We start from the raw sequence: 16,742 nt of genomic DNA on the forward strand, positions 1-16,742 counted from the left end.
GCCACTTTTTATAAAACAAAGCTGTCTTCTGGGCTTCTAAAACTAATGTTTTTCCTCTACTTATTATACCATAACGCCCTTCAAACTGCCTCCTTGAAAAATCACTGTTCTGATTAAACAAAGCGAGACAGACAAACTGTCTACTCCATGGCTCGGATAGCAAGGTAAAGTTAAATTTTTATAACTGATTGTATTCAAACAAGTTAAATTATACTGAAAAAGGTACCCGTTATTTACAGCAGGTTCCAGTATGCTCTGTTTTGCTTGGGCTGGCAGTGGTTCTGATCAAGCAAGGCCCAGACACTTCCAAGTAGTGTCAGAGGTTGCCTTCAAACCCCAACACCTCACATTCTGATTGGAAATAAAATAAGCTGTCTCACTGACCATCAGGAATGTGTGGGCGATGGGAAGGCAAGCTTTAGAAGTACTAAGGTTTTTCTTCATCAGAATGGCCTGGCAGATACTAAAAGCTGCTGCAGCTGGGTGTCTGCTGTTCATACTATACCTCTCACAATTTTTTAAGTACTCTTAAGCCAGCCATAGATGGTTTAAATTCTGGGCCAGTCTACAAATCATCTATGGGAAGACAGATTGTACTCAAGTTTATCAATCCATCACCTTGGGTATAACCAGACTGTTGGATTTTTCATGTGATTATTGCCAGCGGCTATAGCCACTAGTAATAATCACTGTGTGTTCTCCTGGCTGGGACTTCTCCCCCTGACGGGAGAACACAATAGCTCTGGAGAAGGGATTCCTCCATCAACACTTACTGTGCTGATGGGGGAATTGAGCGATTTTCTTTCCTGTAAACCGTGCAGGAAAGAAAATTGGATCATCTAAAGTCAGCCTTAAACTGACAGAGTCTTTAATTGATTTTTGCCAATAATTAAGGGTTAAGTGTGAAAGATCTCAACTCCAGTCAACACTCTAAAGTTTTTCAAGTTCCCAGCTAAGAGGTCTCCCCCATCCCACAGTTGGCTATACTTACCAAACTTAGATTTCCAGTTGATCTTGAAGTGTTACCTGTTAAAGCAATTTCTCAGATACTAAAATGGAAGGGTTACAAGAGGGACCCTGGCCTCTAGTGGATTCCTGGATCACTCAGTTACATGTTAAGGTCCCCTAGGGAGAAGCTTAGCCAGGGACCAATGATGTTGCTCTTATTTTTAGGTAACACATTGATGGTCATTAAAGAAATGCAATAAAGGCTTGACTAGATAAGAGAGGTTTATCTATTGTCTATGGGTGTAGCAGGTATATTAAGGTTACCCATAAACATAAGGCACTGCTCAGGAGACTCGTGGTCTAATCTGGGGGGGAAAAAAAGACTATTTTCCTCACACACATTTATCACAATTTTACTGTTTTTGTTTTACAATTTGTAATTGCAATCTAAATGATGATCACCTGCAACAAATATTATTGTTATATATATTCTATGTGTTGTAATTGATTGACAATGAAAAATTGTTTCATTATGCAATACATGCTATAAAGCAGTTGAAAATGTTTAAACATGTCCGACCGCTGACTTTTCGATTTGAACTAAAAATCTTTTAAATGTGACCCAAACTGTCTGCATACAAACTAATTTTTTTTTTTTCCATCATGGTCAAAATATCAGATTGAAGCATGTGCTGCTAGCATTTGATTTTTTTTAACTGAGTAATTTGGATGGGTGCAGAGGTAACGAAGGTCGCAGTATACGGTAAATTAATGAATAAATAATAAAATTTAATGATAAAATATGCATTTATCAATTAAAGAGATTGGACAATATACAGACTGACAGCGCATTATGAAATTGGAATGACAGTGTCTTACCATTCATCAGATCCAAGATGAAGCAGAGTTTGTCAGGCGTATGGAAGGCATAAGTCATGCACACTATGAACGGACAGTCCTAAAAATAAAGAAAAAAAAAAAAAGATATTTAATAAAAGGCACTAAAGAACATTTACAGTACTGTGTAGCAATATATTCAACAATTATACATACAATGATTTATATGCACATGCATTATTTTAGGCACCTACATATTTAGCTGTGGCATACAACCACAAAGTTTAAACTATACATAACAACAAAAAATGCTTGATGTTAGTTGGACATTAGGAAGGAGTCCAAAAATAAAAAAATAAAAAACTCCATCTCCTAATCTTACAGTGCCTTGTGAAAGTATTCGGCCCCCTTGAACTTTGCAACCTTTTGCCACATTTCAGGCTTCAAACATAAAGATATAAAACTGTAATTTTTTTGTGAAGAATCAACAAGTGGGACACAATCATGAAGTGGAACGAAATTTATTGGCTATTTCAAACTTTTTTAAGAAATAAAAAACTGAAAAATTGGGCGTGCAAAATTATTCAGCCCCCTTAAGTTAATACTTTGTAGCGCCACCTTTTGCTGCGATTACAGCTGTAAGTCGCTTGGGGTATGTCTCTATCAGTTTTGCACATCGAGAGACTGAAATTTTTGCCCATTCCTCCTTGCAAAACAGCTCGAGCTCAGTGAGGTTGGATGGAGAGCGTTTGTGAACAGCAGTTTTCAGTTCTTTCCACAGATTCTCGATTGGATTCAGGTCTGGACTTTGACTTGGACATTCTAACACCTGGATGTGTTTATTTGTGAACCATTCCATTGTAGATTTTGCTTTATGTTTTGGATGATTGTCTTGTTGGAAGACAAATCTCCGTCCCAGTCTCAGGTCTTTTGCAGACTCCAACAGGTTTTCTTCCAGAATGGTCCTGTATTTGGCTCCATCCATCTTCCCATCAATTGTAACCATCTTCCCTGTCCCTGCTGAAGAAAAGCAGGCCCAAACCATGATGCTGCCACCACCATGTTTGACAGTGGGGATGGTGTGTTCAGGGTGATGAACTGTGTTGCTTTTACGCCAAACATAACGTTTTGCATTGTTGCCAAAAAGTTCGATTTTGGTTTCATCTGACCAGAGCACATTCTTCCACATGTTTGGTGTGTCTCCCAGGTGGCTTGTGGCAAACTTATTATGGATATCTTTAAAAAACTCTTCCATAAAAGGCCTGATTTGTGCAGCATACGACTGATTGTTGTCTTATGGGCAGAGTCTCCCACCTCAGTTGTAGATCTCTGCAGTTCATCCAGAGTGATCATGGGCCTCTTGGCTGCATCTCTGATCAGTCTTCTCCTTGTATGAGTTGAAAGTTTAGAGGGACGGCCAGGTCTTCGTAGATTTGCAGTGGTCTGATACTCCTTCCATTTCAATATAATCGCTTGCACAGTGCTCCTTGGGATGTTTAAAGCTTGGGAAATCTTTTTGTATTCAAATCCGGCTTTAAACCTCTCCACAACAGTATCTCGGACCTGCCTGGTGTGTTCCTTGTTCTTCATGATGCTCTCTGAGACTATCACAGTGCAGGTGGCATTTATACGGAGACTTGATTACACACAGGTGGATTCTATTTATCATCATTAGTCATTTAGGTCAACATTGGATCATTCAGAGATCCTCACTGAACTTCTGGAGAGAGTTTGCTGCACTGAAAGTAAAGGGGCTGAATAATTTTGCACGCCCAATTTTTCAGTTTTTTTATTTGTTAACAAAGTTTGAAATATCCAATAAATTTCGTTCCACTTCATGATTGTGTCCCACTTGTTGATTCTTCACAAAAAATTACAGTTTTATATCTTTATGTTTGAAGCCTGAAATGTGGCAAAAGGTCGCAAAGTTCAAGGGGGCCGAATACTTTCGCAAGGCACTGTATATATACTGTATATCTTTTTTGATTGGTTCAATCTTATAATGTAAATCTTTACTAGTTGTTTTCTTTGATAACTTCAATAAAATTAGAAGTTTTGTAATATGCATGTCTCTTCTTGACAAGTGAGAAAACTGGTATAACGTTTTTACAGTAATACGCAAAGGATATCTGCTGCAGATATACCCCATTATCTTCTCAGGTGGGTAGCATAGAAATCATACGGATATAATCTAACCAGCTATTTGCACAGCAGCTAGAGAAGCATAAAGTAAAAGGTATACTTCAACCTAATCATGGATTCAACTGGAGATCTGGAAATACCTCCTGCCAATATATTCCCAAGAAAAAAAAGTCTATTGGTTGGGCTCGATTTTTACAACACAGAACTGACCCTTACACAAAGATGATTTCTATTAAATACATTAACATACACTTACTAGAAATACACAACCTTAAAACAAATTGAAAGACATGATATCAACAATGGCCAGAAAGCATGCATGTAGGAATAAGCAGCTCATGTGCCCTGAGCCCATGGATGCATACTAACAATGTGGCTCAGGTTCCGGATATCGCCAACCCTGGATCAGCCATTTCAACAATTTTCTTCTGAATTTCAAGAGATACAAAACAAAAAATATGCAGCGCGGAGAAAAGGGAATAACATGTCACTGGACCAAGAAAATTCCCCTGAATATATTTATCTGTAACACAGCCAGAGGTCATCAACAGTCACATTACATATGGTTTTGCTATATATCTCTGTCCATCCAAAGTGATCCAACATAGCCTCCAAAAAGGTTCGGACATATCCGGTGTACTAACTATAACCTAGAACTTAAAATTGCTAGAGCACCTGTCACTATACGTGATTTCAAATCTGGTTTCTTAGGTTGATGTTTCAAGGGAGATAATCCAGTATTGCATATGTAAAGAAGAAATAAAATGAAGGGATCTTTAAAGATTTTTATTCTCTACAGGAAGAATCTCTAAATATTGCTAGAACATGCCCCACAACACGTTACTGTGATTTCATCAAAACCAAACTTAGTATTTGACTGGCCTGTGAAACGTCTTGCCTGCATATCTCCCTTCCCGAATTTAATGGCCACTCCTACTCCACTCATTTTTTTTACTAACTTACATTTTTATTTTTTTTTACCCTTTTATTTCCTAACAGTCATCACCAAGAGATGTGCTTTACTTTTTCCCGCATAAAAGGAAAAACAACACCATATTACAGCCTTGTATAGTATCTGGTTAACATGCTAAAGATACAAATTTTGAATAACTGTGGGAAAAAAAAAATTAAACATAACACTAACATACTTGTGATTTTAAACAACAGCCAGTAGCCAAAAGCACTGCAATTTTTTTTAGGCCCTACCCAATTTTTTCATCATAATTCTGTCTACTCTGCAGCTTTTTATGCTGCTTAGCTTTATAGAATAGATGGAAACGAAAGAAAAGGTGATGGTGGGGGATAATAGATTTTTTTTTTGAACAGTAATACAATTGTAATATATACTGTGAGTACATGTTCACAAAGTCTCCAGCACTCTGCAGAATATGTATTTGATTGAGACTTTGTTGTTGTTTGTATAATCTTAAAAGTCGGTGTTCTGTTTGTATTATTTTTATCTGCAAAGTATATTTGAGTCTCATATCTTACATATCTTGTGAGAGAAATATTTAATACACTAGAAAGACACACTGTAGGTAAAAGATTTTTAATTTGAGCAAGAAAGTGGACATCCCCTGGACTAGCCTCTTTCTGTGAACTACAGGGGTTTAGACACCTTGAACCCCCATCTCCATCCACATCTATTAAAAATAATATTGTACTCTTGAGCTACTGTGATTAGAGCTCTATGACCAATTTGAAAATCATACAGCTACGCCTGATTTCATTGGGTTTTAGATCTGGAAAGGACAAGCAGTTCTACGCACTGGAGAAGCCTCAGAGCTGCTTTGTTACCGTCTTTTGGAAAACCCTTTACCATACATTTACCATTATCAAAAAAAGCACTGAAAATAAATAGCAGTATTTACACACACACACCTTGCATTGCACCTTCTGTACAGAGCTCAAAGAAATATTAACATACCAGAAAACTAAGCAACAGAAAATAGTCTACAGAAAAGAAACACAACACAGTTTATTGCTAAGCAGTTGCACAGAAGACACACTAGCAACGGCTGCCATGCAAGGCCACATAAAAGCCTCACTCTGAATGGGTCATGTTTATGCTTTCTTTTCTGTGCCATGCTCTGATATGCAGTATGAATTTTTTATCAGGAGCTGTATGCGTCACTGCGTGGAGAAGGTGCCTGGATCTGTCATCAGAACCACAGCTGCTCCCTCCCCCCCTAACACAGCACTCCACTTCACCAAGCTAAATACATTTCTTTTACGCTCTAATCAGGCAAAAACAATAGTGCAGTTAAGGGAAATTTGCTCAATTAAAATTACTTTTTACATCTGGATGTGCTACACTAAAATGATTATAAAATATAAGCAAAGAGCAAAATTTCAGGAAGGTATTATACCATAAATCACTGCAAGTCATATTGAATGTTTGTAATGTTATTCCCATTTAACCCATTACCTGTATACAGCTCACTACTGCGTGCCTACCAATCAAATTCACACATCATGAATCAGCAAGGTAAATTCAGCATTTACAAACCACCTCTTGCCTTGGTTGAAAAAAAAAAAAATAATAATAATAAATGCCGTGCCTGAGCTTGCAGCCTATAATCTGGTTTATGTGGGCTCTAGTTACCAAATGGCAGACCATGCTATCCATTTTTTCAGTTCATGTCTGGTACACTTGCAGTGAGATAAGAGGATCAGTAGGTCACATAGGAAGCAGAATATTTACATGAAATAAATTCAGTAGATATAGTTGTACCCATGTACATAATTGGCAATTAAGGCTCGGGTCACACTACTGCGATGCTATTTTGCTGTGATTTTCAGTGCAAAGCAAAATCTAAAAAAAATTTGTAGAAACCTTGCTGGTGCTATCTGCATAAAAGTATTAATAATTCAAATTATGATTTTCAGTGTGATTATGTAGTCTGAATTTGATGCGACTTGGCTGCGTTTCTGAATGATCTATGGGGCCAAGTCACACTGTAAATTGTGCCAAAGTAGCACAGAAACCTTTTTGCAAAATTGCACCATGCTGAGTAGCATTGATGTGAACAGGCACAATTGAATATAATGTGATTTCCCTTGTCATGAGATTCTGCACCAGTGTAAATTGGCATTTGAAGTGTTACTAAGCCCAGGACCCTGCATTCACTATATCTGGTCTTCCACAATACACTGAAATGCAATTATTTTAGTAAATTTAAACTGCTAAATACCTTTTCTCAGCAGTATATAGCAGTCTTGTGACTTCTATTATTGTCCAGCCGAGTACTGGTTAAAGCTTGTAGGAGGAGTTTTCATTCCTATAGGACTGTCCTATAAGGATGCTTGATTCCTGAATTTGTCTGGACAGTCCTGATTAGCCCTGTGCCGATCACATGCACCCTCCCAAAAAAAAAACTCTCTAGCAATAAACACCAAACTGAGCATGTGCAGTGTGTCACCAAGGCTCTGTTATATCAGCAGCTGGATTGGGAAAAGTAAATGAGAGGAGGATCATAGAAGACAGGATAAAACAGCCCTTTTACACATTGCAGAGGATTAACTACTTAGGTTCCACAGTGAGTATAACAAGCATGCTTTACTGCATATACAGACTGATTTTACTGTTGTTGGTTTAGTAACACTTCAATGCAGTTTTTTTTGTGTAGAATACATTGATAACATTCCTTACATTAAGATGAAAAAAAAAGATTTTTCTTTAGTTTTGAATAGAGTGTTGAAGGGTTAGAAGCTCTAGTAGATTTTTTTTCTCTGTGTGAGAGGGGAAGATTTGCCTTAATTTCATAACACTGTGACATTAATGAGAGTCTTTAAAATTAACAGGCCACCTTATTGGTAAAGTGAAGAAGCCTTAGAACCAGTCCAGTTTACGATAATAAGGGACACAGTACAACATGACAGAGGTTACAACCTCTCTCTGGTCCATAAAAATATAAAAATAATATATATATATATATATATATATATATATATATATATATATATATATATATATAGCGTTCAAGTCAAACCAGGACTTTTAATTTTGCAGGTATATAAAGAAATGCTAGCGTGGCGGTACTACTTGCAGTAGTAAGTGGCAAGTGTGTCAGAGATCGGTAATTAAGATGGCAGACAACAGTGTTCGTGGGTGCATGGAACAGTGTGTGGTGAGGACGTTTCTTGTGAACAAAGGCGTAAAACACGCGGATATCTACAGAAGACTAAGTATGGTGATGAGACGCTTAGTTGCAGTAGGACATTTGTATGGTGTAAACATTTCAAAGATGGCCTTATGTCCATCAGTTACGATCCCGGCCATGGTGGATCCCAGCCCACAGCAGTCATTCCTGTGAAAAGCGTGTGGAACACCTGATCCAGGATAATCAATGTATAACCGGTCGTGAAATTGCACAAGAGACAAATCTTTCTGAATCTTTCTGATGACAAAGTGAAGCAGGCTGTCCTAGAATGGTTCAGGCATACTGACAAATCTTTCTATGCCAAAGCTTTCCAAGAATTACTTAAATGCTGGGATAAAGTGTATAAATGTAGCAGGGAAGTATGTCAAAAAATAAATGCAGTTTCCACTCCTTGAAATGTGTTCTTTTGTTATATAAAGTCCCGGTTTGACTTGAACGCCCCTCGTGTGTGTGTATATATATATATAATATATGCACTTTCAAAGTCAAAGCAATAAAAAGAAAAAATGATGTAAAAATCATTTCATGTGCTCATGCAGGGAAAGCTGAGCATCTGAACTCCCATGTGAATGAGCTTCAAAACATTGCTGCAATGCCTTCTCAGATGATATTGAATCTTCAGCTTTCCTAGGATCCCACAGTGAGGCATAGTGATATCAATGGCACCTTTAGGAAGCAGCCAAAAGCTAGAAGGAAGTTGTGTATGAAGCCCATCATAACACTGATGAATGAAGAAATACCCCTTTCTCCAAATTTGTGTATCATGACTGCAAGAGAGTGAAGTTATATTACCAAAGAAACCGACCAACTGATTAATCAATCCTTAACAAACCCCGCTTCCTAAATAATCAGTGCATCATACCGAATAAAGTGCAACCAATACATAAAGTGCCAATATTATAAAACTGTGAACAGTTCGAGATGTGAAAAAGTGAACATACAACTACTGCATAAAGTGTTATAAATGTTAAACATCATTAGAAGTTACATTTTTTGTAATGTCCATAATCAGGTCTTTAAATCACTCCTCTGAATCCTCCACAGAATGTACCTTGATCTTGTGCTCTTATCTACCACCAGTAAATGGATAACCTACTCACCAGAGGCAAGTATAGATCTTGCATATAGGTTGGGTCAGGGAGACCCTCAAACTGGGAAAAATCCTCTTCATTGGGACCATAGCGATAGACCATATCAAGGGGGGACAAGACAAGAAAACTTCTATTGTGTAGTATAATGAGTTTATTTTAAAACGCAAATGTTAAAAATAACTTACAATGCTGCAAGTAGATAGAGCTCTATACAAACAGCAGAGATGCCGATTTTGTTCCACCTGTGCTCCAACCGGCGGAAACGAAGTGTCACATTACCCATCATACGTCATCAGAGGTCATATGATAGGATACAGATCAAAAAAGAGAGGAAAGAAAAAGCGGGACTATACCGGCATCAAAAATGAAGGGATGCAAACAAATCTTCACACTTTCATTAAAAAATACAACTTTATTAATAAATAAAAAAGACAAAAACCATGACACCACGGTTTACATAAACTTATAGATAAAAAATAGATCCATAGCTTCCACCTCAGGTGGCTAGTACAGAATGGAAGAGCACAAAAAGCCGCACAACCGGTTGAAGATGCAAAAAGTTAAAATCCAAATTTATTTTGCAGGCAAAAAGATAAAATCATCCAAGATGAAACCAAAACAGTCGGAGACATGGGGGGGAAAAAGGGGAGCACGGCGGTTAACGAGTTTCACGGAGTCTTCCGCTTAGTCGTAACCATGCTGTACAATACAAGACACTGCTATATATAGAGGAAAAGGCATTTCAAATAACATGTACCTCCCAGAATGTGCTTGATTGAGCCCACACAGCTGCAGATACTAAATCCCAATTAAGGGCACACAAACAGCCCAGCAGGAAGTGTATGTTTGTTTTTGCTTCACCTTTTGTCCAAAAACGCATAGCAAAAAAGTTCTATAAAAAAGTTTTTTCGCATATGCATTTATAGAACTTTTTTGCTATGCGTTTTTGGACAAAAGGTGAAGCAAAAACAAACATACAATTCCTGCTGGGCTGTTTGTGTGCCCTTAATTGGGATTTAGTATCTGCAGCTGTGTGGGCTCAATCAAGCACATTCTGGGAGGTACATGTTATTTGAAATGCCTTTTCCTCTATATATAGCAGTGTCTTGTATTGTACAGCATGGTTACGACTAAGCGGAAGAATCCGTGAAACGCGTCAACCGCCGTGCTCCCCTTTTTCCCCCCCATGTCTCCGACTGTTTTGGTTATCTTTTTGCCTGCAAAATAAATTTGGATTTTAACTTTTTGCATCTTCAACCGGTTGTGCGGCTTTTTGTGCTCTTCCATTTGCTGCTATCAGGACTGCGGATCCGTGCCTGCACCTGGGTTGGATGTGTTTGGAACTATCCCCTCACTTGAGCGGTTCTTTTCCCTCTTGACCGTTTGTGGCTAGTACAGAATACCAAATTGTTACAGGATCTAAGTATAAGTGCCGTCTGACAGTCCCCGGTAAGCCAACGCGTTTTGCAATTTGTAGCTTCCTCAGGGCACCAAAAGACCGGAAAGACAATGCACTGATAAACATCAAAAAAAGGGTTTGGGGCAGGCTGGAGAACTGTATTCTTGGGCAGGCGTCGGGATCCCGTATATATGGATGGATAGATAGAAGGGTGGTTAAGAATGTAGTGCAACTGCACTGACCATAAATGCTTGAAAAGCTAGCTTCACTACTTTTGCTGTAGATGGTAATGTCTCCCATTCACTAGCTCAGGTTTTCAGTTCCCTTTCATCCATAGGTAGAAGCATAGAGTGTGAGGGAATTCTGCCACTCCCAAATGTCTAAATCAAGATGGAGGGTATAAAGAGGAAGGGAAGGACAGATGTTCCTAGTCCAGAAGACCCACAGCTTTATGGTCTAGAAATTCCAATCCGATCCCACCTTTCCTTTCACAATCTCCAGTGTGTCCTGCCTTAGACCCCCCTTTGACAAAGTCAGGAAGTGATGAAACATTAGGGGCGTGGCTACACGACAGACTGAAGGAGTGATCGAGGTGAGCAGGATGATTCATCTGGCTCCGTGGACATTATGTACTTCACGCTGCAGCATCCCGGACTAGAGTGAGCTCCCCTATCCCTCTCATTTGTTTATTGGATGTATATATGTGCTTGGCAAGTTAAATACATGTACGGGCATTTTATATTGTTTTTGTGGATTTAATAAAGTGTTTTAATGGTACTGCACCAGTGGGGTCCCGCTGTTATAGGTTTTTTCCCACATGGTTTGGAGCAAGGATTATCCCCCAACCTTCTGGTTTATATGAGGACCGCTGTCTGCATTGCCTTGGTGGAACACCACAGCCAACAGTAATATACACAGCAAAATTTGCCTTATCCATGAGAGTGGTAGGCAACAAATGAGAGTGAGTTGTTAATTTGACGGGTGTGGAGCACTTCGGTGGTGGATCCAATTTGGATGTCACCTTATTATTAGCACTGGAATTTCACAAGATCATTTGGTTTATCACGTTTATAGAAGTTATTTTTTGGACTTCATTTTTTGGACTCACATTTATTCACAGTATATTTAGTTTTTTGGATTCCATATCCAACATTCATACTGTGGACTTATTTTCTGGGCACAGTTTATTGATGCACCATTATTTGATGTATTGAGGATTGCTTTTATTTTATTTATTGGTGTTGTGCGCAACTAGTTTCATGGTTTTCTTTCACTATTTTCATAAAAATATTATTAATTGGGGAGATATTCCTCTAAAGGTGATAAAACTCCCTCCAATGGCCACACAACGGTAACAAAATTGACCCATGTAATAAATTCTAGAAGTGGATAGTGACATACAGGCACCGTCTAGTGGTGATATAAAACCACTTGAGCCTTGTATGGAGTATCCCAATAAGAATTATTATGTTTGAAATACCTTGAACATTTATTAATTGGAAAAATAACAATTAAATTGACGTCTACTTTAATTCCTGCTGGACATAAGGTACACAATTCAAAAATCCATTCCGTCTTGTTCGAGATTTTTTGTTTCATATTACCACCTCTCCAGTGAGGTTCAATTTTATCAATCCTATAAAAAATAGCCAGACTTGTGTCCTTATTATGGTGAGTTCTAAAATGATTGGAAAGATTATGTTTTGGGAACCCCTTTCTTATGTTCTTTAAACGTTCATTTATGCTAGTCGCTAATTTTCACGTGGTTTGTCCCACATATTGTACCCCACATGCAAGGAGTGAGTATGCCCTATGGTTCTTAGAAGTGGGATTTATCTTTTCTATGAATAGTTTAGGACCCACTTAAAATGGGGTAGTTTGACATAGTGGTGGGCTTAAGCACAATATGGCCATGTGGTGTGACTAAGGCCCCTTTCACACAGGGGAGTCCGTTGACGGACTCCGTTTTTCTCAGCGGGGGATCGATCCGCCGATCCCCCCGCTGAGCAGGTGGATGGCAGCTCTGTCTCCATGCTGTGTGCAGAGACAGAGCTGTCAGGTCCCCGCTGTTCTCTATGGAGGAATCGGATGGGAACGGACTGTCTGTCCATTCTCATCTGATCTGCTAGACGAATGGAACATAGGGTTTCCATCCATCCAGATTTGACGAATCGGATCGGATGTGAACGGACATGTCCCTGCTGACATCCGATGCCCCTTAGAGATGCATGGGGCATCCGTTCAGATCTGCCAAAAAAAACTGACATGTGGATCTGAACGGTCCGCCTGTGTGAAAGGGGCCTAAATCCCCATATTTACTTAATAAGAGCAGGTGTTTTTAAGTAGCCTTGCAAGATTTGAAAGCAACTTTTTTTTGTGTATGTGTGCGCTATTATATTGTTCAATTTGTATACTGGTCTTTTAGCAGCACGAACCTTTAAATTGTGTGTTCAGGGAGTGCCCCCCAATATCTTTTTGTTGCATTTCTAGTCCTGACCAGACTTCTGGATGGAGCACCCCACTCTCCCACACCAATACCTCATTGTCCACCTGTGAGTAGTTATAGGAGGGATCCCTTCATTGCAGTTTTAGCAGAGGAAATTTGCAGCTAGCAAACTTCTCCCATGCAAGGAGTGAGTATGCCCTATGGTACTGAGAAGTGGGATTTATCTTTTCTATGAATAGTGTAGGACCCACTGAAAATGGGGTACTTTGACGTAGTGGTGGGCTTAAGCACAATATGGCCATATGGTGTGGCTAAATCCCCATATTTACTTAAGAGCAGGTGTTTTAAGTAGCCTTGCAAGATTTGAAAGCAACTTTATTTGTGTATGTGTGCGCTATTATATTTTTAAATTTGTAACCCACATGGACACATGATTACGTAGGTTACCTGCATGGAATCAGAGGAAATGAATTAACTTTGTATTCTCTCCCCGTCACGGATGATGTAAATTTCCCTATTTTCCTTTGGTTTATTTTAGTTGTCCTACATGCTTTACATCTACTGCAATGAAAAAACCCTTTACTATCCAGGAAAATTGTTCTCTTTTTAGGTGGATCATAAATATTAGGTGCTAACTTATTCCGAAGATTCGGAGCTCCCTGATATATAAACTTTGGTTTTTTTTTTTGGAAGTAGGCCTGATAATGTTTTGTCTCTCAACAACAAAGGCCAGTGTTTCTATATGAGGTGTTCAAAGACTTTATAATCCTGGTTAAAATTAGTCAGGATTGCCAAGTTATTTTTCTCTTCCCTACTCTTAAATTTATCTTTTAACAATTCATTTCTATCCATAGTCATACTATTAGTTTGAATGGACAGTAATGTTTTTTCTTCATATCCTTTCTCCCTAAACCTTTTTATCAATACGTTGGATTGTTGGATATAATCATCTAAATTATCACAATTTCATCTAATACGCATAAGTCTCTTGGGTATACCTCCAAGCCATTTAGAATGATGACAACTGGCAGTTGGAATAAAACTATTCCTGTCTGTTTCTTTGAAAAATGTTTTCGCATGAATCTTTCCATGATCATAATGAGTACTAGGTCTAAAAAGCTTATTTGTTCTATATCCCAATGTCCAGTGAACCCCAGGCTGTACTCATTAATATCAAGATCTGACAAAATATAACTTCTATACAGTACATTCAACGGTTCTAGATGAAGTAATTAGCTATTTATATATATTGATTTATTAATTTTGATTAATATGGTTATTAATTTAGACTTTAATACTAGGGGTTTGTTGTGCAGGGGGGGGGGGGGCGACGTGTCCGATCATCTGACCCCTGATGACGTAGGGTTACGGGGTAACGCGACACGTCATTTCTGCCGGTTGGAGTGCAGCTGGAATGCAATCGGCGTACCTGCTGTTTGTATAAAGCTCTACCCACTTGCAACACTGTTGCAAGTTATTTTTACCATTTGCATTTTAAAATAAACTCATTATATTACACAATGGAAGTTTTCTTGTCTTGTCCCCCTTGATAAGGTCTATTGTTGTGGTTCTGGTGGAGAGGATTTTTCCAAGTTTGAAGGTCTCCCTCACCCAATCTTTATGCAAGCTCTTTTCTTGCCTTTGGTGAGTAGGTTATGCATTTAGTGGTGGTGGATAACAGCACAAGATCACAGTATATTCTGTGGAGGATTTAGGGGAGTGTTTTAAAGTCCTATTGCATGTTTGAATCACATTGGTGATTATGGACATTACAAATAATTTTAACTTCTCATGAAGTTTAACATTTATAGCACTTTATGCCGTATTTGTATGTTCAATTTTTCACATTTCTAACTGTTCATAGTTTTACAATATTGGCACTTTATGTATTGATCGCACTTTATTATCATACGATTGCACTTTATGTATTGATTGCACTTTATTAGGTATGATGTACTGATTAATTAAGAAGTGCGTTTTTTTTCAAGGATTGAATAATCATAATGGTTGACATCAGGGGCTGATGATGTCACCTATGATGAAACGCGTTGAGAGGAGCTTAGCCACATGATGCTGGTGTTGTATGCCATTGGAGGTCGGCCATGTTTTTGGTTTGAAACGGAACTACACCACTACTTTGTTGTTTTTATGCAATTTCATTGGAGAAAGTGTGAGTACCCCGTGTGCAGGTTTTACATGTTTAATAAACCGTTTTAAAGATGTCTGCGCAATGATTGCTTTTCATTTCTCCACTTATACGCTTTGGAGTCTGTCTTTATGCTGCTAAAGGATCTGACCAAGTGATTCATATGTGCTCACTCTGACTGCTGCTTAACTCAGTAGTCATTGTAATCTGGTAAGAGGCTGTAGGATTCCTTCCCTTGGTGGTGGATCTATCATCTTCCTATCACAGTGCTTGTGCTTATTTCACTAGAGGATTGTCTAGCAGAATGTGAAAAATAGTTTTTGTTTTCAGAATTGTCGCTCTTTTTTTGTATATAGCGCAAAAAAATAAAAAATAACAGGTGATCAAATACCCCCATAAAAAGCTCTATTTGTGGGGGAAAAAAAAGGACAAATTTTATTTCGGTACAGTGTCAAACAACCATTAAAGGAACGCAGTGCCGAATCACAAAAAACGGCCTGGTCATTAAAGAGGTTGTAAACTTGTTTAAAAATTTTTTTTTTTTTTTACAACCTGCAAGAGAAAGACATAATGAGCTAGTATGCATCGCATACTAGCTCATTATGAAATACTTACCTTAGAACGAGCCCCCGCCGTGCCGCTCTCTTACCTGTATGACGGGCGACATGACATGTCGCTCGTCTTCCGGGATCGTGGCATCCGGTCATCTGATTGGCCGGAGCCGCGGTGACGTCACTCCCGCGCACGCGCGCGGGAGCCGACGGTCACGGCACGGGGCTCTGAAGGAACGGCACGATCAGCCGTTCCTTCAGAGCGCATGCGCCAGTGACGTCACTGGCTGCATTAAAGGTAAATATCTCCTAAACGGTACATGTTTAGGAGATATTTACAGTACCTATAGGTAAGCCTTATCATAGGCTTACCTATAGGTACAACTTCCTGAGGAGGGTTTACTTCCTCTTTAAGGAGGCAAATCCTTCTGGTCCAGAACTGGTTAAGATTACACAACAAATGAAAGGATATTGGTGTTAAGCACCAACAGTACCCGTGCAATAGAAAATATTGTGTAAATATGAATAAATCCAAATATGTGGAGTGTAGGAAACAAAACAAATTTGGGAGCCGCAACGTAAACGTATAAACCATGAAATATGAGAAAAATTATATAGTAATATATAATAGCTGCGCTCAACCAATCTAGTGGATTAATATAGAATAAATTAGTAAGTGAATAATACTCAAAATAATTAGCAGGTTTAAACCTTGTGATACATCAACACGAACTAATAACCAAGTGCATGTGGGAATATGCACGTGCATAGAATGGTATGTGCAAAATACAAAATTAAATATATAAATAAATCTAAAATTAATATCGGTATCACATATAAATAAATCAGGTGCAATAGGTTATATAAATTCAAATTGCATCAATCACATGCAATATGTATTCAAGTAATACAAATAATTGGTCCTAAAGGTGCAGAGTGAATAAATAAAGTGCAAACATTAAATCCAAACAGGTGATGATAAATGGGATCATAAAATAATATCAGTCCAAATAACACCG

At 38.5% G+C, this 16,742-nt stretch overlaps 1 protein-coding gene across 1 annotated transcript in view; it reads right to left on the reverse strand.

Moving 5' to 3' along the window:
- Positions 1-16,742, reverse strand: part of GRK3 (G protein-coupled receptor kinase 3) — a 539,783-nt gene that overhangs the window by 103,467 nt on the left and 419,574 nt on the right. The window contains exon 10 of the mRNA XM_082258195.1: positions 1,828-1,906. Coding sequence (XP_082114321.1) covers positions 1,828-1,906 — 79 coding nt within the window. The remainder of the gene's footprint in view (positions 1-1,827; positions 1,907-16,742) is intronic.

The sequence above is a fragment of the Pelophylax lessonae genome (genome assembly GCF_965119305.1).
Source record: "Pelophylax lessonae genome assembly, chromosome: 1".
Taxonomy (NCBI): domain Eukaryota; kingdom Metazoa; phylum Chordata; class Amphibia; order Anura; family Ranidae; genus Pelophylax; species Pelophylax lessonae.